The sequence below is a fragment of the Anser anser genome, assembly GCF_964211835.1.
Source record: "Anser anser genome assembly, chromosome: Z".
Classification (NCBI taxonomy): domain Eukaryota; kingdom Metazoa; phylum Chordata; class Aves; order Anseriformes; family Anatidae; genus Anser; species Anser anser.
The window spans coordinates 20760594-20787809 of NC_139723.1; the positions used below are offsets into that span (position 1 = coordinate 20760594).

At 40.0% G+C, this 27216-nt stretch overlaps 1 protein-coding gene across 6 annotated transcripts in view; it reads left to right on the forward strand.

Annotated features, from left to right (window-relative positions):
* The window catches only part of SRFBP1 (serum response factor binding protein 1), a 77715-nt gene that overhangs the window by 15361 nt on the left and 35138 nt on the right, over nucleotides 1–27216 (forward strand). For 3 of the 6 annotated variants that reach the window (XM_083818701.1, XM_083818702.1, XM_083818700.1), the window contains 2 exons: nucleotides 14167–14255; nucleotides 15197–15269. In XM_083818701.1, coding sequence (XP_083674827.1) covers nucleotides 14167–14255; nucleotides 15197–15269 — 162 coding nt within the window. Of the gene's footprint in view, nucleotides 1–10709; nucleotides 10730–14166; nucleotides 14256–15196; nucleotides 15270–27216 lie in introns of those variants that run through there. The other 3 variants (XM_083818705.1, XM_083818703.1, XM_083818704.1) reach the window with 2 other exon arrangements.

The following is a 27216-nucleotide window of genomic DNA, read 5'->3' on the forward strand; positions in this document are numbered from 1 at the left end:
CTGTAACATGAATTGTATTTTTTTAATGTAAAATATCCTCAGAAAAGGGTTGTAAGTTATTTTTATTTTGGTTTTTTTTTTTTTTTTTTTACAATGTGCCATTTATGTAGAAAGATGCCTGTCTTTCTCAAAATGGAAGAAGAGGGAGTAGCAACAACAATTTAAGACACACTGGGTGGAGATTCAACAAATCAATACCCCCCTCCCCATTAATACTGGGAATGGTGGTGGTGTGTTTCTGACTTTGTTGTATGAACAGGTTCCATACCCAGTTCTGCCGGAGTGTTGTTTTTTTTTTTTTTTAATGGCACCAGTTGAACTCTGCACGTTTGGGTAATGTTCATGATTTGTATGATGACTGCAAAAAGTTATACAGATTGTTTGTTAGTCAAGGTATGATGTACTTCAGATTATTTAGAATCTAGATTCATAATGATTCATGGATTCAATTCTAGATTCATGGGAGCAGTGCACTCTTCATCTACTTTTGAAAAGTTCACCTGTTGAAGAGTAAAAGGAAAAAATCCCTTGCTACTCTCAATATTTATTCACGTGTATTTATTCTGATAATTCGTACGTCACTGTTGTAGCTTCTATTACTGTCTGTGAAATCAAAGCATAAGGAGGGATGAAATTCACATGAGGCTTCTAGCTAGATCTGTGGTCTAATTAAGAAATCTTGAACATAGAAATCCACTGATTAGTGTTTGGTTGTGTTGACTGCCTTAATCACACCCCCCTGCAACATTCCTTGGAAATACTTTAGCAGAGTGCTAGTTCTGGGTTTTCAAACGTGTGTCCAGCTGATCAATTAAATACAGGGTTACAAAGTCACCTTCTGCTAGTCCTCAATTTTGGAGGACTTGTGTGTGTGTGTGTGTGTGTGTGTATTTATTTATTTATTATTATTATTATTTTCTCTCCATGTGGTAATTCATATGCTGGTTTGTGTAGTGTGGCATCTGTGGACTAGTTTTTCACGTTTAGTTCTACTCTGTGCGTTTACAGCTACCGCTGTTTTTTTTAGGGTGCAGAGATATGTCTAGCTAGCTCATGATCCTGGTTTGGACTTGAGAGCTCAAATGCTTTCTGAAGTACTGCATGCAGTCTGACTCTTTACAATGAGACACCGAGTTTGCAGCAGTAAATCCATTAAATTTCGGTCTTTGGCAATGAGCAAGTAATTCTAGACTATCTTTACTCCCTCCCAACTATCTGAGATATTTTGAATCGCTTTTCAAAACCTTTAGATGAAAGTACTAGCAGTCTGAGTACTCATTGCGGTTTCCATTTGGAGAAATTATGTTAGAAATGACAACTGTTCTCCACGCAGGAGGAAAATCAGTCCTGTATTAAAAAAATAAAAAAAAATAATGTTTTTATATTTCAAAATATAATACCAGAAAGCTCATTTCAGTGCTTCAATTGAGAAGGTGTGAGGAAAGCAGCATAGACAGACAGCAGAGGAAGGGTTTGATGGTAATTCACAAGGGGTGTGTGCATTGCTTTGCCAATGAGAAACGTGGAAACATGCCTAAGAGGGCAGCGTGCTCTTCCCCGTTTGTCTTACGCAATCTTTGTGGGGAGCCTGATGACATGAGTGCCCGAGTCCTGAGAGGCTGTGTGTGCTTTGCTCTGCAGGTGCCTCCAGCTAGCAATGCACCTCTGCCTGCTTTGGGCAGCAGGGTGCTGTGTTTTAATCCCAAAAAAAAGTTGTTCCATGTTTCATGAACTTGCCTACGTCTGCTTAGATGTATTATGGTCCTGCGCAGTCCACTTGGTACAAATGTGTTTACATATAGCTGAAGATGGAAAAAGCAAGACTAATACTGTAATAAAATTGCAGACCCTAGCTAAAAGAAACTGTGTGTTCCTTAGTTCTTGCTATGCTAGGACTTGATCCTTGTACCAAATAAAGGGATAGTTTATTGATTTTTAGTCTGGTTTGTGGTATCCCAGCTCTCCCTCCGTCTCCATCTGTATGTTCCCACCTTGTTCTTTTGCCCTGGAACTAGCTAGCATTCATGTAGCCATGAGGGGAACCAACTCAGGAAACTGATCTGGCTGAAGACTAACCTTGGTTTGTTTTTTGGTAAGGTTAGGATCTTTTTTGTGGATATGTATTTGTGTAAAACTGTCGTGGAACTGAACAACCGAGTCCTGGTCTTTATATGTAGTTGTGTATATGTTACTCTTGCTGCCTTTATCTCCCTGCTTACGTATGTTTTTATAATGCAAATACGTGAAGCTATAATAAGTCTAATACCGACTATTTCCAGATATTTTGACATGTATAAAATATATACTGTAATATAGTGACTTTTTTTAAAAAGTAAACTTGGTAGTTACTAACTTTTCCTAAGAATCTAAAAAATCATTAGATATTTCAAGTGGCATTCCAGATAATGGAGAGAAGTATTTGTAATGAAGTTCCAGAAACATTTTTTCACTGAAATCATTCACTCAAAAGATTATATACTATTGTTAGTTTTGGCTAATAAGTGATCTAGCTGCAGGTGTTTTGAATTTGAAAGCTCTCTGTTGCCAAATAGCACCAAAAATTAACGTTTAGAATACTAGGTTGCCATGGTAATTTCTTGGTTAGCAGACTGCCAAGTAACAAAAATGAAACCAATACTTTTGGTGTGCCCTCTGCTAGGAAAGGAATGATCGGTGAAAACTGAAACATTACTTAGTTCCATGTTTTTCTTGCTATGTATTTAAGTATTCAGTGTCTCTGCAGTACTTTCTTTCCTTTTTTTTTTTTTGTCTTTTAAACTGGATTTCTTGTGGAATTTATGTATAACTTAAGCAATATTCGCAAACGTTTTTGGTGCATTTTTGTTGAATTTTTCCCTTTGTATATAAGCAGGGCTACTTAAACTTTAGGGGGTTCAGGAAAAAATGAGAAATACCATCAACAAGCTGTTGTTTGCCTTTGGGTACATTTAAATAATTTTTTTCCATTTGCCTTGAGCCATTCTGATGTTAATGGAACAGAATCTTATTGCAGCATGCTGGGATTCTTTTGTCATGACAGGGCTCCTTTAAGACTGAAATATAGCTTGTAGCTGTTTCATTTATAACAGTTTGTTCATTAGACCCAGCTTTTGCAGTTACGTTAGAATTTGTTGGTAGTGATATGATTGCGTATATTTAAAATAGGCTCTTTTCTGAGATGCAATTTAAAAGGTAGTTTCTTGAATTTTTGTTGTCATCCCACTCTTATATTATGCTTGAACTTTGTGTCAGATAGAACCTGTTGGCCTCAAGAGCAAAGGAAGACAATCAAGTACAGAAGCAAACTCAGAATTACTCTCTTTTTCTTCATGTAATATCAAAGGATTCTTGGTTGATACCACGAGAGCATTTCCAGTGCGTGTATCTGGTTTTGCTGAAGCAATTCTTAGGGAAAGACATGAGAGACCTTACGTTCCAAACCAGACTCAGGCATTTCTATGTAAAATTACAGAACATTACTTAGGAGTATCTTCAAACTGTAAATGTAAGTTTCTTCAGTTGTGTCTGGACCCTGAATACAGTCTTGATACAGTAGAGACTTCACTGTGCCAGGGGAGAGGAGGAAGGTCTTGGTTCATTGGTTGCATGTTTGTGTAATTGTATGGATATTTCAGAACACTATAACCTCTCTTTGTGAGTTTATTTCACTTGATTAGGTTCGATGCAGAGTCTTTCAATGATGAGAACAGAATGATTTGTCTTCTGGTTACTTGTACAGGAACTCGAACTAGACTATGAGCTGGCATAAAGCAGAAGTGGATGAAGAAACTCCCATCCAGTTTCCAGTGCCGTTTTTAAGGGTCTAATACTTTGTTTAAGTGCATTATTGGGTCATGACCAAGATGTTCAGCACCTTATGGGCTGAATCCCAAGGAGAACAGTTGCGTGTGCTTCATACTGTTCAGAGGGAAAAGACATGGCCATCAGTTTGTTGGCTTCCATGAATTTTGGATAACTGGGGCCAGCTGCATAAGTAAGCTTGTATTAACTTTAAGTTAAGAAGAATTTAAGATGTTCTAGGTCTTTCAGGTATATTCATTTACAGAACTAACTTTTGCACATGATAATATGAAAAAAAACTTTTAAATTTCGTGTTATAAATCTATACGTATCTTCTAGTATTTCAGTGTTTTAGAGTATATTATATTAAACGAGTTTTAGGCATAAAAATGTTGCTTTTTTTTTTCTCTTAACCCATTGGATTATAATTAGTTGAAGGTTTTGTGGTGGTTTTTGTTTTTTTTTTGAGGCATGGCTGATACTATAGTTCAGAATAGACACGTACCTTTCTTGATACATCTACAAATCTTTAGTCACACTTTCCTCTATTTTTTCTAATTGGCTGAACACTAGCTTAGTTTGGAGGCAAGTTGCCTGTACAGACCTCAAAACAAATTTCAGAATTGGCCAAGTATAACATTTTATTCTCATGTAGTGTTTCTTTGAAAACTTTGCTGCTGTTGTCTTAGAAATGTGAACACAAATACCTTTGACTAATCATGTAAATTTGAAGTGTGCCTGTACTGTCATACTGTCCCCATTGCTTCATGTGGTTTTGTTGCCATCACAGATCTGAGGACGTTTCCGTAGTGAGTGATTCAGGTTTTGGAACTGAAAACAAGCTTCTATTTTTGGTTCTTTACAAATTCACTAGGTTTCTCTTCAGGAAACGTGAAAATTTTCGTAAGAGGTTTTTCGCAACAATTAATTTGTATGGGAGACTCTTAAAATAACTTTCTTTACTATTGCAGATATTTTTTATTCTGTACAATGACTGTGCTCTGTTAATTTAAAAGGGGATAATGTATGTGATCAAAAACAACTTCCAGTAACTCCACCACTGATTCCAACATTAATTTAGACCTTCCAAGACCTTTGTTAGTTGAAATTAAGTAACTTGCAACTATGGCTGAAATATCAGTATTTAAACCAAATGAATTTCTTGTGGAAGATATGAGAAGGAAACTTGGAGATCAAAGATGTGGTTAAACAGTCTTCTGTGAGTTTCTGTTCTCCCTTCATTCCCCCTGCTTGGACACAGAGTCAGCTGTGAAACTGCTGAGGACTGGGGAAGGTTTTGTTGGACTACCGTGTGAGAGGGAAAAGCTCTGGGGGTGGTTTTCACCCATCAGAGGCAGGAGCAGCCTGCGATAAGAAGTCAGTGACTGAAGCTGTTGATTTCTCCTTTTCTCAGCTCTAAATGCTGGGTTAAATATAGTTCTTATGATGTCTTTAAATGGAGACTTGTTAGACTCCTTATTTCCTGGGGATCATCCTCTTTTGATTTGACATAGACCCTCTTCTTTCTTTGTACCATGCGAGTATATACATCTGTGCAAATTGGGGATTTTTTGTTCTTGCCAGATACTGAATCACAGGATGGTTTGAGCTGGAAGGGACCTTAAAAACCATCCAGTTCCAAATACACAACAATGGACAAGGACATCGTCAACTAGATCAGACTTCTCAAAGCCCATCTAACTTGGCCTTGAACATCTCCAGGGATGGAGGCAGCCACAGCTTCTCTGCGCAACCTGGTCCAGTGCCTCGCCACCCTGATGGTGAAGAATTTCTTCATTATATCTAATCTAAATCTGCTCTAACAGGTCTCTTTTATTGTGAGGGCCCCACAGCTGGGTGCTACAGGTAGGGTCTCATGAGACTGGAGTAGTTGGGTTCAATCTCCTCCCTCGACCTCCTGGCCACACCTCTTGATGCACCCCAGAATACAATTGGTCTTCTGGGCTGCAAGTGTTCACTGCTGGCTCATGTCAAGCTTCCCATCCACCAGTACCCCCAAGTCCTTTTCTTCAGGGCAGCTCTCCATCCATTCATCTCCCAGCCTACGCTAATTTTGGGATTGTTCTGGCACAGGTGCAGCACTTGGCGCTGTTGAGCTTCATGAGGTTCATATGGGCCTACTTCCCAAGCCTATCCAGGTCCGTCTGGATGGCATCTCTTCCTTCTATTGTATCAGCTGCACCACTCAGCTTGGTGTCATCCACAAACTTGCTGAGGGTGTGTCAGTAATAAAGATATGAAACAGTACTGGTCCCAGAATGGGCCCCTGAGGGACACCACTTATCACTGATCTCCACCTGGACGTCACAGAGCTGTTGACAGCAATTCTCTGGACAGGGCCATCTGGCCAGTTCCTGATCCACTGAGTAGTCCATCCACCAAATCCATCTTTCTCTAATGTAGAGACAAGGATATTTTGGGGGACCATTTCAGAGGCCTTACAGAAGTCCAGGTAGGTGACGTGTTTCTTTTGCCTTGTCCACTGATGGAATCACTCCATCAGAGATGGTGACTAGGTCGGTCAGGCACGATTTGCCCTTTATGAAGCCATGCTGGCTGTCTTGAATCACCTCCCTGTCTTTGTTACGTGCTAACAAAGCTGCCAGGAGGATCCATGATCTTCCTGGTCACTGCCATTACTATCAGTGAGTCCTGGGAGCTCCTGCTTCTGTGACCAGTATCACTTTAACATGAGTTGTACTGAAATCAATAATTCTTACTATAATCCTTCTCAATAACTTGCACTCCTTGGGCAAAGGTAAACCATAGGAGAGGATTTCTACAGTTCTTGTCTGGCCAGTAATTTTCTGGTGATCTTATGTTTCATCCTGTCTTGAAACAGGAGAAACTACTTTCTGCGTATGATTCGAAAAGGCTTGTATGAAGCTGGCTGGTGTGCATTGTATTTTGGGGAATGCTTGCTGTAGACTTCCAAGCTGTTGGGACAATGGATCCTTTTTTTTTTTTTTTGTGGAATAGCTGCAGCCTTTTAAGTTTTTTTTTTTTTTAATTTCATCTTTATTTAGGATCTGTAGTAATAGAGATTAGGATCTGTAGTAATAGAAATACCTATTTTACTTAAGGTATCTGTGCAAGACCAGTGTAGAATGGATGTAATTTTTAGTGCAGCTCCTCCACTACAGTTGTAGCTTTTGAAACATGCTAATGTTCTTTCAGGCTAGTATGTTGTCCTAGTTTTGACTGGGATAGAATTGATTTTCTTCCTACTCACTGGTATGGTGCCGTGTTTTGGATTGAGGAAGAGAATGCTGATAACACACTGATGCTTCAGTTGTTGCAGAGCAGTGCTTGCACAAAGCCATAGACCTTTATTTCAGCTTCTGGTGCTGCCCTGCCAGCAAGAAGTACACCAGGAGCTGGGAGGGGACCCGGCCAGGACAGCTGGCCCAGACTGGCCAAAGGGATGTCTATGTGGCATCATGGTCAGCAATAAAAGCTGGGGAAAAGAAGGAGGAAGGGAGGGATATTGGGAGTGATGGTGTTTGTCTGCCCACCATAATGGTGGCCATGACTGTGGTGGTTTTACCCAGCTGTGCAGCTGAGCTCCACAACAACCACTCTCTCACTCCCCCTCCTCAAAGGAAAAGGGAAGAAATATGATGGAAAGGGCTCAAGGCTTGAGATAAGGGCAGGGAGATAACATTTATCGTCACAGGGAAAACAGACGCAACATAGGGAGATATATGTAATCCAGGTTTCATTACCTGTTATTAGCAGTGAGAAACAAACAAAAAAACCGCCACAAAACTAAAAACACCTTTCCCTCCACACAGACATTCTCTTCCACTTCCTCCCCCCGAGCAGTGCAGAGGAACAGGGAATGGGGGCTGCTGTCAGTCTGTAAGAGTTCGTCTCCGCCGCTCCTTCACGGTCCCTCTCTGCCCCTGCTCCCCGTGGGGTCCCTCCCACGGGATGCCGTCCTTCCTGAACTCAGCCTGCGGGGGCTGCCCACAGGCAGCAGCTCTTCAAGAACTGCTCCCACATGGCTCCGTACCACGGGGTCCATCCATCCCCCAGGAGCAAACTGCTCCAGCACGGGTCCCCCACGGGTGGGCGGCAGCTCCCCCCAGACCCCCTGCTCCTGCGTGGGCTCCTCTCCACGGGCTGCAGCTCCGGCCCGGGGCCTGCTCCTGCGGGGGCTCTCCATGGGCCGCAGCCTCCTCCAGGCCACATCCACCTGCTCCAGCGGGGGCTCCTCCACGGGGGGGCTGCAGCGTGGAGATCTGCTCCATGTGGGACCCATGGGCTGCAGGGGGACAGCCTGCTCCACCAGGGGCCTCTCCACAGGCCGCAGGGGAACTGCTGCTGCCTGCCTGGAGCACCTCCTGCTGCACTGCCCTTGGGGGCTGCAGGCCTGGCTCTCACTCCTCTCTTCCAGCTTCTGTAGCACAGCAGTATTTTTTCCCTTTCTTAAATATGCTCTCACAAAGGTGCAAGCAACCTCGCTTATTGGCTCAGCTCTGGCCAGCAGTGGTTCCCTTTGGAGCCAGATGAAACTGGCCCTTATGTAACATGGGGCAGCTGCTGGGCTTTTCTCACAGAGGCCACCCAAGCAACCCCCTGCTACCAAAACCTTACCTCATAAACCCTATACAGTGCTAAGCCCTTCTTTCCTGGGAGTGCCTTAACACCTGCCTGCTGGTGGGAAGCCGCAAATGAATTCCTTGCTTTGCTTCACTTGTGCATGCAGCTGTTGCTTTACCTAGTGAGCTGTCTTTATCCCAACCCCTGGGTTCTTGCACTTTCACATTTCTGATTCTCTCCCACATCTCACCTGGGAGAATGACCAAGCAGTGGTGTTGCTCAACTGAAAGCTGGGTTAAACCACAACATACATTTCACTACCATGGCTCGTTTTTAAAAGTAAACTCATTTCCACTGTGATTTCTTTTAGATTTAAAAATTTATAAATTATTCATAATATATGTATGGAAGGTCAATTTGTCCTGGTAACTGTGATCAGTTCTTACTTAGTATTTAATAATTCTAGTGCAATTGCTTGTTAGATAATGTTTTTGTAAAGAATAAAAAAATGCCTTCCAAAATGGAAAGCATCCCACGTCCGTTATTGCAAAAAATCCTTGAAGTGGTTATTTCCACTTACAACGGCATGCTTCCTGAATTTCTAGGAATCCTAAAATGTGTTGCTATTGATAGAAGAAGCTGTTTGCTTTGAGTTTTGACTGAGGCTATAATTATTCTTTTGACAGTACTGTCACATCTAAGTATGTTTAAAAATCCTTGTCACTGTGCATTGAAGCATTGGTAAGTCTAACCATGTCTTATAGTGCAGCCTTTATAAGTTTCATTGCAAAGACTCCTTTATTGTTGTCTTATCTTACCTTTTATATAAAAGAATATCTTACTCACTATTATTATTTCGAAAAAATCCACAACTTCTGTTTTTTGTTTTTGTTTCAGTTTTGTTTTCCTCAAGAGAAAGCTGTCTGTCTCAAATTTTAACACAAGAGGCTATCAGCCCTAGGAGCCACACTGGTGGTCTAAGACCCATTGTTTGAGGCACACTCTAAAGCAAAGCCTTTCTGACTTCTGTCCCAAAGAGCAGACTGCTTTCTTGAGAACTTTATGAGTACTTCCAAGAACAGAGTTGATGCATACTGTCCCGTGTGAAAGAAGTGACTGTGGATTACATAAATTGATATGCCTAGTCTGCCAAGGAGTGAATATCTTCCCTCATTCCTGCTGTCATATGTCTACAGAGCTTTCATTGGCTGGCATCTGGAGAGGCTGGGTCTTGGCTCACTTATGCCCCAGAAACATGCTGTGTCTGCATTAATATTTCTGTAAAAAAAATACATTACAAAATACTTTGGAGAGAAAGTTAAATATACTTAGTATTCGGATATGCAGTAACTACCATGTTAAGTTATTGTATGAATTCTTTGAATTCAAATGTGTTTGTAACTTGGAGATGTTTTTAATAGTTAAACATTAAACAAAAAAAAAACCACCTTCCTTCGGAGAATGCATACCCAGTTTTCATCTTTTTTTGAATGTATTTAGTATTTAAAAGGTGTTCAACCAGAAGATACTTTATTTTGTTTCCTCTGTTTACAAGATGATGTATTACAGGGAACTGTTTCTCTGTAAAAAAAAGAATAGAAAATAACTTGTGATAATTCCCCTCCATATCATATAAAAAGATATGTTTACATACCAAGATGGCAAATGGTAATCTTAAGCATTTTTTCCTTAGTGCATGGAAACTTTAAACAGTGTAGTTATTTAGCATAGGCTTGGCTTTGTGCTCGTGGCTTTTACTACTCACTGAAGTCGAAGTGCTCTGTAAGTAGGCCTTCAGAATTTTTTCACTTTGGGTAAAGTATTGACTTTTGATATTCAGATTTTAGAACGGGACACCAATCTTAAATGTCAGTCATTCTTGGCCCAAAAACCTTCTTTCCCTTTTCACAGAATGCTTAGGGTTAGAAGGGACCATCTAGTTCCAAACCTCTGGCCATGGACAAGGACATCTTCAAGTAGATCAGGCTGCCCAAAGCCCCATCCAACCTGGCCTTGAACACTCCCACAGGGGAGGCATCTACAGCTTCACTGGGCAACCTGTTCCAGAGCCTCACCACCAAGAAGTGAAGAATTTCTTCCTTGTATCTAATCTAAATCTACCCTCTTTTAGTTTAAAACCATTACTCCTTGTTCTTTCACTACATTACCTAGTAATGAGTCTCTCCCCATCTTTCTTACAGGTTTCCTTTAGATGTTAGAAGGCTGCCATAAGACTTCCACCGAAGACTTCTCTTCTGTAGGCTAAAGTCTCTCAGCCTGTCTTGGAGAGGTGCACCAGCCCTCTGATCGTTTTTCTGGGCTCCCTTTGAACCTGCTTTAACTTATCCATGTCTCTCTTATGGTGAGGACCCCAGAGCTGGATCTCTGTAACTTAGAGACAAGGATGTTGTGGGGAACTGTTACCAAAGGCTTTGCAGAAGTCCAGGTAGATGCCAGCGGTTGCTTTCCCTTGTCCAACAATGCTGTTGCTCTGTCCTAGAAGGCCACAATTTAGGCATGATTTGCCCTTTGTGAAGTCATCTTGCCTGTCCCCAAACAATACCTTTTCACTTCTCTCTGTGCAAGTGTGAATAACTACCCCAGAAGAGTTTCTCTCCACTCCTTTTAGCAGAAGCACTGCTGGATATGTTTCTTCTTAGAGGTGACAGTGCTGGGACCTGTATTCAAAGGTCCTCTCCCTAGAAATTGTTTTATTCTACCAGATTCAGCCTTCAGTAGAGCTACTGCTGAGCACAGTTCATGACTTAAATGCTTGCTTGTGTAGGTAACTTAGCTACAAAGATAATTAGGTGTTCAGAATATGCTATTGAAAAAAATAATAATCTTCTCAATTTGTGGTCTTGAACTTCACATCATAGTTTATTATGATATTTTCCTACAGGAGCTTTGAAAATTTTTGTTTGCTTTTGGTCAAGCTTGATGCAGGTTTATAATGCTAATATTCCTGGTGGAACTGGTTTGATGGTAACTGTTAGGTGTTTGGGCAGCACGGAATCAGTCTGATGTTGCCTCTGAGAGATTAGAAGGCAAAATAGCAATCTGAAGTGAAGAATTTCCTCAGGAAAGAGCTGCCAACTTCATAGAATGGCTTGGGTTGTAAGGGGGTTAAAGACCATCCAGTTCCAACCCCCCTGCCTTGGACAGGGATGCCACCCACTAGATCAGGTTGGCCAGGGCCTAGTCCAGGAACAAGGCACCTACAGCTTCTCTGGGCAACCTGTTCCAGTTCCTCACCACCCTCTGAGTGAAGAATTTCTTCCTAACATCCAGTCTAAATCTCCCTTCTTTCAGTTTAAAGCCATCCCTCCATGACCTGTCATTGTCTGCCAAAGCAAAAAGTCACTCTCCATCTTTTTCATAAGCCCCCTTTAAGTACTGAAAAGCTGCAATAAAGACACCCCAGAGCCTTCTCTTCTCCAGGCTGAACGTCCTGAGCTCTCCCAGCCTGTCTTCACAGGAGAGGTGCTCCAGACCTCTGATCATCTATGTGGCCCTCCTTTGCACCCCCGCTAACAGCCCCACATCCTTCTTGTGCTGGGGGCCCCAGACCTGGATGCAGCAATCCAGGTGGGGCCTTATGAGGGCAAAAGAGGGGGACAATCCCCTCCCTCGACCTGCTGGCCACCCCTCTGTTGATGCAGTTGGCCTTCTGGGCTGCAAGCACACACTGCTGGCTCATGTTGAGCATTTCATCCACCAGAACCCCCAGGTCCTTCTTTGCAGGGCTGCTCTCAGTGAGTTCTTATCCCACTCTGTGCTTATGTTTGAGATTGCCCCAACCCAGGTGCAGCACCTTGCACTTGGACTTGAACCTCATTAGGTTCACATGGGCCCACTTGTCCGGCTTGTCCAGGTCCCTTTAGATGGCATCCCTTCCTTCTGGTGTATTGACTGCACCATTCAGCTTGGTGTCACCTGCAAACTTGCTGAGGGTGCACTTGATCCCACTGTCTGAGTTGTTGATAAAGATATTAAACAGTACAGGTCCCAAGACAGACCTGAGGGACAGCACTTGTCACCAGCTTCACCCTAGACAAAGAGCCAGTGACTGCAACCCTCTGGATGCAGACATCCAGCCAATTCCTTGTCCACTGAGCGGTCCACCCTTCAAATCTCTCTTTCTCAAATTTGGAGATGAGGATGTCATGTGGGACTGTGTCAATGACTTTGCAGAATTTCAAGTAGATGACGTTGGTTGGTCATCCCTTGTTGACTGAGGCAGTCACTCCATCATAGAAGGCCACCAGACTGGTCAGGCACGATTTGCCCTTGGTGAAGCTGTGCTGGCTGTCTCAGATCACCTCCTTGTCTTGCATGTGCCTTGATACTGCTTCCAGGAGGATCTGTTCCATGGTCTTCCCAGCCACAGAGGTGATGTTCACTGGTCCATACTTCCCGAGGTCCTCCTTTCTACCCTTCTTAAAAAAAATTCTTTTGAACTATATCCATACTGCTTGAATTTAAGAGAAATTTAGCTTTTTGTCAGGAACAGTGGATTTTTATTGCTTTAATATTTCATATTTTGTAAATATAAATACAAAATCTTAATAGTGATTCAGATATATCAAAAGTTGTTTTTTCAGCCTTGAGAAGAGACGAATGAGAGGGGATCTTATCAATGTTTATAGATATCTTAAGTGTGGGAGACAGTGGGATTTGGCCAACCTCTTTTCAGTGGTTTGTGGGGACAGGACAACGGGCAATGGCCAAAAAATGGATCACAGGAAGTTCTGCACCAACATGAGGAAGAACTTCTTCACGGTGAAGATGACGGAGCACTGGAACAGGCTGCCCAGGGAGGTTGTGGATTCTCCTTCTCTGGAGATGTTCAAGGCCCGTCTGGACGCCTACCTGGACAACCTGCTCTGGGGAATCTGCTTTGGCAGGGGGGTTGGACCTGATGATCTCTTGAGGTCCCTTCCAACCCCTACAATTCTGTGATTCTGTGATTTTAAAAAAGCACTTTCATAAGTCAGTATCAAGTCCCTGTCTCTTCAAAATGTTCATCATTGTGAAGGCAATGTCCAGCCATGATGGAATTTTACAGCAAAAGGTTCTAGAGATTTTTCTGTTTGTACCACCTTTTACTAATAATTTCAATTCTGCTCCTCTTACTGTGAGAGAAGCAAGGCCAGAACATCTCTATCATTTTTTCTTTAATACTGTCTATTTTGAAATACATTTTCGGAGGTAGACAGTGTAAGTAGCATAAAGTAGTAAGTTGAAAATGAGTGTAGCAAGTTGAAAATCACTTTGATTTTGTTTTCAACAAGAATCCATTCAAATACATAAAAAGATTTTCATATCTCAAATTCTGTTCTGTAATATATAGTGTTTAGTTTGGGAGTCTTTCCTTATATTTTTCAAAATGTTTCATAACAAAATACTTTTACATAATATGTATGAATGGAAAAGTAGTGGTGCTGTTTCAGCAGGACAAAAATAAACAAAGTGAAGGCTAAAGGTGAGTCTTTACAAATCTGTAGTTCAGTCTAGCTCTAAGTATGGCTAGTTAGGAATGTCTTGTCTTCTGTTTAGACCTCAGACACATTTTTAAACTGTTGGTTGTTCTTCCTCTGTTTATGGAAGCAGTTTGATTCTTACGTGAAATCTGAATTCACTTGAACTTGGGTTTGGGTAGCAGGGGAATGCACTCTGTTTTCAAGAATGTTTTTTGTTGAACTAATTTCTAAAATTTAAATCAATGTAATGAATGTATTGTATATGAAAACTGATCAAGGAACACTGTCTTTATAATGTCTTCCATCTTTCTGACAGGTTGTGAAGATGAGAAAAGATGTGAAGAAAGTCCGAGTCCTGACTATTCGCAGACTAACCAGACACATCGGGAAACTGAAGTTGAAAAAGTCAGTTTTAAATATCAGTGTTCTTGTTTGTGTATTTATAAATGAGGCAGTATCTGAAATGTCTTCCGAAACAACAAGGAGAAACATTTATTACATAGAAAACTTCAGGCACTCTGATGCATATGTTCTATTAGTCTTATTTTTTCTTTATTTTAGATAGAATCAAAATAACAACTAAAAAGTAGTTTTGTAAAGCAGAATTGGGATAAAATTTGTTAAACATATTTAGCATATTGAAAGTTAATCCCAATGCAACCTTTTACAGTACTTTTGAAAGCATCAAACCTGATCTTTGAGGTTATTCTACTGTTGAACACAAGTTGTCCGGTATTTTCTCACTGCAGTTGTCTGCAAGATTTTATATAAAAAAATTTAGTATGTATTGTTATATAAATAATACTTATTTTGTAATAATTTATATCGATTAATATTTAATAATGAAAACAATATTTGTAGATTGTTTTTAAAGATAACTGGCCCAAAGTGACTGGTGATGTTTCTCACTGGAGACAGCATAAGTCTGTTACTGTGTTCAAAGTATAAATTGAACATACTGTTCTCCCACAAACTTAGCAAATTGTGCAAAATAAGAAATAGGCCCAATGAACGTTTATATTTAAGTACTAAAGGTCTTAAAATGTAATTATATTTGAGATAGCAGTGTCTCCTATTTATTATTGTTTGGAATTGTAACTACTATCTCCTGATAAATAACATTTGTCTTTCTGATTATTTTGCTAAATTTTGTGGTTTTTCCTCTGTTCTGAACAGTAGAAGCATTATAATGTGTTCAACTCTGCTAAAATTTTTATTTATTGGAAAGGGAATGTAAATTATGCTCATTCTTGTGACATTTTTAGTTTGCTACTTAGTATCACCATATTGGAAGAAAAAAGTGAAGAAAAGCCAGATTATTTAATAAAGACAGACTTCATTTACAGGGGTTCAGAAGACCTCAAATTAAAGAACCAAAAACGAGTTGAGAGATTAATAGAAGAAATCCATGCTATGAAGGTAATACCATATTGAGATATTTAAATATTAAAAGTAATTAATTTTAGCAATAAAAAGCTTTGTTTTCTAGGACTGCATTACTGAAACTTACCTGAAATATTTCCAAAGTCAGCTTGGCCATTACTGTAACACAGCTGGAAAATTATGAACATTTCCATAGTTCTGTGTTTGTTTGGTGCATCTGTCAAGGTGTTAGACAATTTGGGTCTTAAGCTTGCCAAACTAAACTTGAATCTGTTTAGAAATGAATCGTGCTTGAAGTTTTTACTGAGACAGTTAAAGTGCAGGAATTAAATTTCTCATGCCACTTAGAAGTGCAAGTGGTGTTTTATGTGCCTGACCATAGTATCATTGTTGTCAGTTTTCATAGCTTTAAATGTGATGCCAGTAGCATACTACTTTCATCTGTAAAGTTCTGGAGTAGTTTTTGAAATTGTAGCTGCAAGGGACTGGTAGCGCTTGATTCAGGCCTTTTTCATCTTCCAGCTTGCTGTCCGTTGCTGTTTTGGTATCTTATAACTTGATAATGTTCTGTACTACTTATATCTCAATTTTAGCAGGTAATGCTAACATTTTTTTGTGTTGACAGGAGGTATATGCTTTACTCGTGAGGTATGAGCAAAGAGTATAGGCCAAGAAGGGTGTTTTCATATTAAATGACAGGGTTTTAGTTTGATGGTTTGTTTTGTTTTCCCTGATAACAGAAACGATTGCCCTTACCTATTTATGTATTTTTCATCTTGGTCTTCAAAAAAGCTGATAAATGGAAAGGCTTCATTGACCATTAAGAATTGCTTTGTGCCAGATTTGTCAGGTGGAATCGCAGAGTTTTTTAGCATAGTATTTGAAAAACAAGAGAGTCTCCACAAATAAATAAAGGGGGAAAGGAAATGGTTATCACTGTACTATAGTGTTAAGCAGTAGTCAATGACAGAAGTGTTTGCTTTGTCTGCATAGTGCTTTTACTTCCAGCATTGGCTCATGCAGACATCTTGAAGGCTGCCTGTATTTCGAATTGTATTGACCATGTACGTTAGAGTTGTTTCTGTTGGTGTAAGCTTTTTTGGTGTAAGTCTGCTTTTTTCACCGTACACCTGCAGTGAACAACAGTAGTTAGACTTATCCCACCTAATTCTAGGTAGTTTGCAATGTCAGTTAAAAAGCCTCAGTGCCTTCTGGTTTCTGTATCATAAATGGGTACAGAAATATCTCCAGAAAGAATCAGTTGTGGAATGGACTGAATTACCTTCCTGGACTGCCTGTCCATTTCCCTGAAGACAGAGTCTAGGGTAACCAGGCTTGTAAACAGAGGTGCCTTGAGATAAAAGGCTGATTCTGTTATTAGTACTGTGAAATACTGCTTTGAAAAAGACCTTTCATTGTGAGGTTGTTGTTTGGTCAAGCGGAGAATGAGCCATGTGGAATTAAGGGAGAACCTCAGTTGTCAGTAGTGATTCATTAATGCTACGTAAGTTTCCTGAGTGCAGGACTTGTAAGTGCTTGAAGACTGATTGTTGAGGGAGGGTAGATTTGTAATTTGGAGAGCTAAAGGCAAACAAAGCTTGCTTTGAAATAGTTTATAGAGAGGGAGGAGACTTCCAAGTGAGCAGGCGAGAAGGAGGAAAAGCTCTCCCACTTCCCAGGCAAACAGCTATTAAATGATCTCGCTTGTCTGAAATCATGCTGTTAGGGGTCTTTATTATGTTAAAAGTGTCCGTATTATATTTGTAATATTTTAATAGCAAAAAAGGTTGTTTCTTCTGGATGTTTTTGTTGTTGTTTGGTTTGGTTTTTCATCTTTTAAAAGGAATAAGTAGACACTTATGGCCCTAGAGTACGTTTGTTTCTTAGATGAAATAAAGATTCCTGTTCTTTTCTTATGAATCACAGCCTAAAAGGCACTAGTTGTTTACATATTTTTTCACCACTTTTGATTTCTAGACTGAGATCATTTCAGAGTTGGCATAGAAATTTTCCTCATTCACCATGGTGGAGAAACAAGACAGTTTTCACATAAATCATTGAAATTCTCTGACACAGTGGGAGTTTCTATACCAGTGAAACATCACACCCAGCAACCTTTCTTTTAAGTTACTGATCCTATGATCAATGTTTTCGTAAAGAACTCTTCACATAACATGATAAGGTATTTTCTCATTTTTAGGAAAGACTAGAGTAGAAATGGTTAATAAGGAACATTGATTAATGGTCTACAAAGTTTTAACTTAAAGCAGATTTGTGTTATCCAGACTAATTCAGCAGTTTTGATGTGTGGATCCCAAGCACTTATCAGTGGAGACGCAAAATCTTTTGAAACCGACTGTGTGTCCAGAAAGTAAAAAGTGGTCGTATTCCTTATAACAGAAATAGTCCACGAAATTCTACTCCTTCATCATTTTATGTAAGAAAAATCTCTGCCTTCTCTCTTACCGAATGTTTACACTTAAGGAGTATACTGAGCTGTAAATCTAGAGAAAAAGACAAAAAAAAAAAAACTTACTCTGGCCAAAGCGGCTTGGAGCCAGAAAGCGGATGTTACACCAGAATCTGACAGCAAGTATATTTATGGATAAAAGATTCTTTAAGATGACTACTTAGAGCATATAGAACTTCTTTAGTAGTTGCAAAAGCTATGAAGGGTTTCTGAAGATTGGAAAAAAAATGCATCTCTGAAAATCCCAGAGAAGGAAAATAGTACAATTTTTCTTCTGAGTTTTTCCCACAGTTGCCAAAGAGAGTACACTTTATAAATACAAATATTTCTTCCATCAGTCAAGAAGACATCAGGAACATCTTTCCCCTCCCACATATCCAGGAGAAAAAAAAACAAACACCAGCTTATAGCACTTTATGGGAACTGCTGGCACAGACAGTGTGGACAGTGTCATTTGTGAAGGACTTAAGTTATGCTGATGTTCTCAGAAGGCGTAAGAGTAGAGTTCCATTTCAAAAAGAATTTGTTTCCAGCTCAGGGAAGAAAGACTGAACACTGGGACTTTGACACATTTGTTTGTGTTGTTAAAGTTTTTAATGCAATGACTTAAGTTTTTCTGAGGGAAAAAAAAAGCTGAGGGGTTGAAATACCAGTGAGGGAGAGTTCTTTGTCTTTCTAAGAATTACATTTATACATTCATCTGCCATTAAACCAATAAACCTTTTGTACTGGTTCACTTACTTGGAGGAGCTGTTATCTTTCGTCTGGACTATAACAACAATAACAAGGAAAAAAAAAATTGCCTGATGGCTCATGTGTTGTTAGCAATTGCCTGCAGCTCAGGAGGACTTCTAAGAGCTACAGTTCTTTCAGAATGATATAAAAGTGAACTTTCAATTACAAGATCCTAACTTCTCTTTCTAGCTTGGGTCTTTACTAATTACCATCTGATATTATAGGGAAAAGAATATAATTGATGTTATTTGATAATTGTTGCCTTACCACTAACTCTTGAGGGTGCTTTTTTCCTATCTTCAAGTAGACCCAAAAAGACACTGATGTGTCTGAATTTCACTGTAAATACACAGATTCCTAGGAGTGGGACATAATTAGATACTCACTTTTCAGATTAAATACTGCATCTATTTTTGTGTATACTTTTTAAAAATTCTACATATTAATTCATTGACAGTACTGCATATATTGAAAATGTAAGAAATTTTGGTGCTAGGCTGCATTAAAAAATGTTATATCGTTGTGTTATTGTTAGAATGACATTTAATTTCTAATTGTGTGTTTTGATTGTTAGAACTGGAGATTTAAAAGAACTTAATAGGCAAATACAAGTAATAATGTCTCAAGCACAACAACCAGATATAAACATTGTGGGAAGGGAGAGCAGTTAAAAAATCTAGCTACGTGGTTGCAGGACTGAGTTAATTGTTTGCAGGAGTTCTCAAAGCTATTGGAATAAAACACTGTTTTTTGAGTTCTTCAGAATTTCTTTTGCCAAAACCATACAAAATATTTATTTAACAATTCATGAGAGATGGGGGGGGGGGGGGGAGAACAGTATGATCTTTCTAGTCTTTCAACTGTGATTTCACTTTTTTGAAAGAGAAAATTGTACATATGTACAGGAGTTTCTTTAATTTTCAGGTTTGATGATACTGCCAGAGTGGGTTAATTATCAATTGTAGAGTACTTCTTACCCTATTTATGAAGCTGTAGTAATTTTTAAGCATCTTTTGCAGAATTATGACTGATAGTCTAGCAAATCATTAGCAGTGGGCAACTTACTTTGAACTGCTTAAATTTTTTTGCTGAAATTAGACCTTAATGTAACTTGATGTAGTTGCTTTACTGTGTATTTAGAACTAGCCTATACCTTACAAGGAAAACTGTTATTATGGCACCTGTTGCTATTGCAATATTCCATTTGGAGAATTAGTGATACATGGGCAAAAGGTTATTTGCAAAGATTGAAGGAAAAATATCTTCCAATTGTTAGAAAAGAGCAGCAGTTGATTACAACTATTATTAATTGCTTGTAAATGGATGCTTATGCATTCTCTATCCTGAAAATTATTCCTGGAGAAACAGATAACTTGATACTTATGGAATCATTAAGGTTAGAAAAGACCTCCAAGATATCTGGTCCAACCATCACCCCACCAATAATAAAACCATGTCCCTAAGCACCACGTCCAACCTTTCCTTGAACACCCCCAGGGACGGTGACTCCACCACCTCCCTGGGCAACCTGTTCCAATGCTACTTTTCTGACTACTTTTTCTGAGAGGAAATTTCTCCTAATTTCCAACCTGAACCTCCCCTGGCACAACTTGAGGCCATTCCCTCTGGTCCTATCACTAGTTTCCTGTGAGAAGAGGCTGACCCCCAGCTCCCTACACCTTCCTTTCAGGTAGTTGCAGAGAGCAATGAGGTCTCCCCTGAGCCTCCTCTTCTCCATACCAAACAACCCCAGTTCCCTCAACCACCCCTCACAGGACTTGTGTTCCAGGACCTTCACCAGCTTCGTAGCCCTTCTCTGGACACGCTCCAGGGCCTCGATGTCCTTCTTGTAGTGAGGGGCCCAAAGGTGAACACAGCACTCTAGGGGGAGCCTCACCAAGGCAGAGTACAGGGGGACGATAACCTCCCAGTTCCTGGTGGCTGAACTATTGCTGATACAAGTCAGGATGCTGTTGGCCTTCTTGGCCACCTGGGCACACAGCTGGCTCATGTTCAGGTGAGCATTGATTAGCACCCCCAGATCCCTTTCCTCTGCACAGCTTTTGAGACACTCTGCTCCAAGCCTGTAGCGCTGTGTGGGGTTGTTGTGGCCAAAGTGGAGGCCCCGGCACTTAGCCATGTTGAACCTCATCCCATTGGCCTCTGCCCATCGACCCATCCTTACCAGGTCCCTCTGCAGGGCCTTCCTACCCTCTGGCAGATCAACACTTCCCCCCAACTTGGTGTTGTCTGCAAACTTACTGAGAGTGCACTCAATTCCCTCATCCAAATCATCAATAAAGATATTAAAGAGGATGGGCCCCAACACCGACCCCTGGGGAACACCACTGGTGACCGGTCACCAGCTGGATTTCACTCCATTCACCACCACTCTCTGGGACCAGCCGTCCAGCCAGTTTTTAACCCAGCAAAGAGTGTACCTGTCCAAGCCATGGGCTGACAGCTTCTCCAGGAGAATACTATGGGAGACCGTGTCAAAGGCCTTGCTGAAGTCTAGGTAGACTACGTCGACAGCCTTTCCCTCATCCACCAGGCAGGTCACCTGATCGTATAAGGAGATGAGGTTGGTCAGGCAGGACTTGCCTTTCATGAACCCATGCTGACTGGGCCTGATGCCCAGGTTGTCCCACATATGCTGTGTGATTGCACTCAAGATGACCTGTTTGATAACCTTTCCCAGCATCAAGGTCAGGCTGACAGGCCTGTAGTTCCCCGGGTCCTCCTTACGACTCTTCATATAGATGGGCATCAATGTTTTGTGTTTTTTCTAGTACACTTAAACCACAATATTTGTTTTTAAACAATGAGTTTATTACAAGAGAAATAGGAAAAAAATAAGACTTTGTTGTAATTTATTCTTTCTTAAGCGTATATTTTAACAAGATATGAACAAAAGTAAAGTATGAGCTCCAGTAATAGTCAAGCGTTTGAAAGTCAAATTGTTTTTTAAAGGTAGCACTTCAGCCTGAAGTTTTTATAATCTTTGGCCATGGAATAAAAATCATCCAATTTCGTGGAAGTAATAGTGATGTGGATGAGAAAGGCTGGCCTAGTCAAAAAGCCTCCGTTATCCAGTCCTGAACAAAAGGCCTACGGAGCATAATAAATTTTGCTTTTAGTACTGTTTTTGAATGGAATTTTTGTGTCCTGAAATGTCAGGGTTTTTCAGAAAACCTTTTTATTTTTTTTTACAACAGTAGTGTTTTCCTATTTAGTTAATATTTTCATCTTCTGTAGCCTTGCTCACAGTTAATATCTCACTGTGATATTGTCTTAGCTAAGAATGAGGACTAGAGTACCTTTTTGCAGTTTTGCTTTTTGTTTTATCTCCCAGCATATGTTTCCAACAGATCTTGAGTATTTTATTTCATAATAGATAACAGACTTTCATATTAACATTACAAAATCTTTAACCTGTAGAGGTTTCTGAAAGAGTAGTGGGAAACTCTTAAACTCTAATGTGTAATCAGTTTAGGAAGGGTCCTTGTTGCTTCTCAAGGAAAAACAGAGGGGTCCAGCTTTCACAATGGCATGGGCCAGATGCCACTTTCAGACCATTGCAGGGAAGGGGGAAGGGGTAGAACTTGAAGTCCTTCAGCTCTGCTTCAGTAGAGTAGTGCAAGTCCATGCTTTGGCAAGTGTCTCATTTGTTAGGAATGCATGATGTACTTCTCTGCAGTAGTACAGGAAATTTGGTGCTTTGAGTGATGGATGGATCCATGTGCACATTACTTAAGGCATACATGTGCAACATATCAGGCAATTTTAGGAAACACTGAATTTTACTCCTAGAGTTCTCAACAGCACATTCTACTTTGTGTATGGCATTGCTTGGCTCTTCTGCTTAATGTATGCCCTTGTAAGGCAGGTTATTTTTGTTATAAAAAATGAGTATTCATTTAACCAATACCTCTAGTTTTGTCATGGCTGAAATGGAAAGCTCTTTCAAGTAGAAAACAGCTAACATAATGGAGAAGACATCAGCATGGATAAACAGTGAGCTTATAACTGATCCCAAACACACACACAGAAATCCACCAAAGGTGGAAGCAAGGACAGACTGCCTGGGAGAATGTAGACACACACAGATAATGTTGATGATTGCTTTCTAACACAGGTGATTGAGAATCTGATGAAAAGAAATGCTCTGCTAGACTGGGTGTGTAGAAATAGGAAAGAACTGGTCAGGAATTTGAAGGTTAGGGTAGCCTCCTTTGCAGTGACCATGTGATGGTGGAGTTCAGGATTCTGAGAGAGGGGAACAAGGGAATGAAACGCAAGATCACAACCCCAGACTTCAGGAGAACAGAAGATCCAACCCAAGCCATTCTATGATTCTTTACTCAGCATTGGTCAGACACATCAAAGTGCTCAGTTCTGTTTTGGGCTCCCCAGTACATGAAAGATACGGACATCCTGGAGCAAGTTGAGAGGAGGGCCATGAAAATGATTAATGGACCACAGTACCAAGAAGCAGCTGGGAGAGCTGGGACTTTCAGCCTGGAGAAGAGAAGGCTCAGGGGGATCTTACTACGGTGTAAATGTACCTGGTAGAAGAAATGGTACCCACTGATAGGGCAAGAGGCAATGGGTACAAACTGAAATACAAGAAATTTGGTTTAAATTTAGGAGGAAAGTTTTTCACTGTGAGAAGTATCAAACACTAACTAGATCATGTTGCCCAAAGAGTTCGTAAAATCTCCATCCTTGGAAATACTCAAAACCCGTCTGGATGTAGCCCTGAGGAATGTTTTCTGGTTGATTTACTTGAGCAGGAAGACTGGACAGCAGAGGTCCAACCTCTAGCTGGACCAGAGCTCCAGAGTTTCCCTTTCAACATCTACAATTTTGTGATTCTGTGGAGAGGGATGAGTTGGGCAACTGGCAATAAGACCGGGTGAAAAACTGTCTGGTCTGTCAAGTTCAAAGTGGTGTAATCAGTGGTGGGACATCCCAACTGGTTGCTGGTTACAAGTGGTGTCCCTTGAGGAGCTATGCTAGTACCGATACTGGCTGGTGTTTTAGTAATGTCCTAAATGGTGGTATGGGGTTTACTCTCAGTAGGTTCAAGGATGGTGCCAAACTGGGGAGTGTAGATGATATGTGTGAAGGCAGGGCTGCTATTTAGGGTGATTTGTACAGGGTAGAGGAATGAGCTCATTGAGAGTAGCCACATGTTCAAGAAAGGCAAAAACATAGTGTTGTATTTGGCATGGAATAGCTCCATGCAAAATTAGAGGCTGGGTATCAGTTGGCTAGAAAGCAGCTTTGTGGAGAATGGCCTCGGCACCCTGGTGGACAAGAAATTGAACATGACATGCAAAAGTGGTTCTGTGGCAAGGAACGCTAACTGTATTGTGGGCTGTATTAGGAAGAGTGTATAGATGGCAGGTACAAGGAGAGAACTGTGTTCACTCATTAGGGAAAAAAAAAGCTAAGGGGAAACCTTACTGCTGTCTGCAACTACCTAGTACAGCCTAGGAGGTAAGCCATACTTTTCTTAGAGGTGGCCAGTGGGAGGATGGTGAGCAATAGGCTCGAGTTACAACCTGAACGTGGGATCTCAGCCACTGGAGGTGTTCAGAATTCAAGGGCTCTGAGCAGTCATCTTCTCTGGAGCTGCTTTGGGAAGAAGGTTGGACTAGATCTGGAGTCTCTTCCAATCTACATAATTGTATGATTATGCAGTCCTAAGTAGGAGGGATTTTAAAGTTAGGAGCAGTAAAACTGTAAAAGTACAGTGAAGTATTCTAGCTTTTGTTGGACGTGAAAACTATGTCATTCTGTCAGCTGTTCTTTTTCCTCATTAAAAATATCTTCGGGAATAAGTAAATAGAGTTGCTTGCTTATGCACACAAATAACCGTGCTATACCGTATGTTTACCTTCCAAAGAGTGTGTGGAAGAGCATTATAATCAATATTGAATACAAGCAGGTAGACCAAGTGCTTGCAAATATGCTGTATGCAGTACTATTGTACCTGCACATGTCTAGACAATGGAATTTGATACTGCTTTAATGGATAAACTTGCAGACTTTCTGTTCTGTCCCAGTTTGTACTATTGAACTGGTATTACCAGCAAGTCGACCTCTTTCAGAGAAGGGGTAAACAAATAGACTTTTTCCATTCAAAAATGGCAGAGAGATTTGTATGGCAGTCAGTGTCTCATGACTGGAGATCGGGAAGCAACGATCATGTATTTCTGTACTGAATATTTTATATGACTATTAAAGTATCTTGGGCATTAGTTTAGATTGTAAAAGTGTTGTTTGCTGTAACTTGAAAGAGACAAAACCCAAACCTTTACTTATGCAGTGTGTTCTCTCTCCAGCTTATCTCTCTGACTGTCATGATATGTGGTTGAATGTGCTCACTGATACTCTTTATTTTCTTCTAATTATGAAGTTCCATGGAATTCCTCTTCTGTGATACTCTTCTGGAGATAGTTCCTCAATAAGTTATTGGGCATTCAAAAGTGTACAACTTTCTGACATTAAACAAATCCTTTTACAAAATAACCTTTTTCCTTCTCTTTCTGAAATTAAGAAACACTATATTGATAGTAGAATACTGAGCAAGGTGTTGTAGCAAGAGTGTTGGTCTCTTTTCTCAGGTGACAAGTAATAGGGCATGATCTCGAGTTGTGCCAGAGAGGTTTAGATTGGATATGAGGACAAAATTCTTCACAGAGAGAGTGGTCAAGCATTGGAATGGGTTGCCCAGAGGTGGAGTTCCCATCCCTGGAGGTATGTAAGGGATATGCGAATCATAGGACTAAAGGACATGGTTTAGTGATGAGACTTAGTAGGTCTGGGTGATGGTTGGATTTGAAGATCTTGAAGCTCTTCTCCTACTCAAATGATTGTGTGATTCTATGTATTTATGCTTGTCCTGAGAAGCAAATGATAACAACACCTTTTTTTTTTTTTTTAAATGAAAACATATGTTTTGATTAAAAACACAGCTAAGGTGGAGTAAAAGTATAGAGAAGAGCGATGAGTTGAACGACTGTCTGTTGGGATTCCTTTTTCCCAGTGTTAATGGGGCTTGAGGCTTGGCTCTTGATATTCCTGATAACTGAGAATATGAAGAAGGAATACTTTGTAAGGAGACTACTTAGTCATGGCTCCTCAGTAGTACCCACTTTTCCTGAATATTACTACCTACCCCCTTTTCCTGATGTGATCCTTAAAGCAGCAAGAAGGTAGGTTGGTACACTCGCAAACTTTATTCTGTTCGTAAACTTTATGGCATTTCATATTATTTTCAGTGATATATTACTTCATGTTTATGCTACAATGAGAAGTCTCATGTTTAAGAGAACTGCTTTCTCAAGTCAGTCTAGAAATAGCTGTTGTGTTTTACTTTCAGGATGGCAAGGTATCTTAACTAAGCAAACTTAACAATTTTAATGGGGACAACTTATATGGTGATTGTTGGGTTTTTGTGGTAGTGGTGGTGGTGTTTGTTTTTTTTTTTCTGGATGGCAAGCCTAAACAAATACTTAGAGTTTAAAAAAAAAAAAAAAGAAAAATGTGGGGGAAAAGGGTTATACTGTACAATTTCAAGCTGGGATGAGAAAACAAATGACAACCATTCCTACTGTTTTATTGCACTATGATAACAGAAGTAATGATTTTTTTACACCGAATACTGCTTTGGACTGCATAAAAAGATGGTCTGTATTTCTTAAATGTAAAAGACAGTAAATATATCACGAACTTCATTTTCAAGCCTTTATCATTGACGAGATACTTAAACAGAAGCAGTTATGTGCTTTTATTTTTATGCACACTAGATTCTTTGTTACAAAGTGAAAACAGATCACAAACACAAGCATTTTGTTGGATTTGAGACAACTTAAGGAAAATATTAAAGGAAGTTCTAAATAAAGGTTGTCAACTATCTTAAAAATATGGCTTGCAGATGAAGCTTTTTCCTCAAGTCTTGTGTAAGAATTTTACTTTTTTTTTTTTCCCTTAAGGATGCAAAATAAGCTATTTTCACTTTTTAAAAAATACGGCTTGCAGATGAGACTCCATCTTCTTTCTGAGTCCTGCATAGGTAATTTTATTGCTTGTTTTAGTAAAGATGCAACCTTTGCAGTAGTACAAAAAACAAATTAATGCAACCCATATGACTTAATTTATATGAAAATTGAGCAGTGACAGCAAACCAAAACACTTAGTTATTGTTACTCAAAATAACTACAGAAGTGTCAGCATGTTCCTGTGCTCATTGTGAAAACATGTCTGCATATTCCAAATGTATATTTCTTTTGTTGTTAATTTCTTCCATCATCTCATGTATTTCACTGTAGCTCACTACCTTGGGCCTTTTTGTTATGCTTTTCCATAACTTGTCTGCATCTGAGAAAAGAAAGTCTGTAAGCACTGCATATGTTTTCTTTACGTTTTGGCCATCCTGTGCTGCAGTGTACTAATGGTCACCAAATATGATGGTCATTACGAGAGGACCATCTGTAAGGCAGTTCTAGTCAATCTCTTGCTGTATACCAGTCTGTCTTTGTAGTTTTATTGATTTTGGAGCATCTAAGAAGAATATCTCCAGTAAACAGTGAGTCTACATAGTCAATGTGGTGGAGCTGTACTAGACTGGTTCAGTCCCCTTAATCAGCTGTCCTTTTTGGGACTCCTATCTCTTCAAGAATTTTAAAACAGAAATTATCTGTATTATTCTTCACAGCTGAAAAATATTATTTTTTTTCTTGAATAATGCAGTAAAAGTTTTATTCT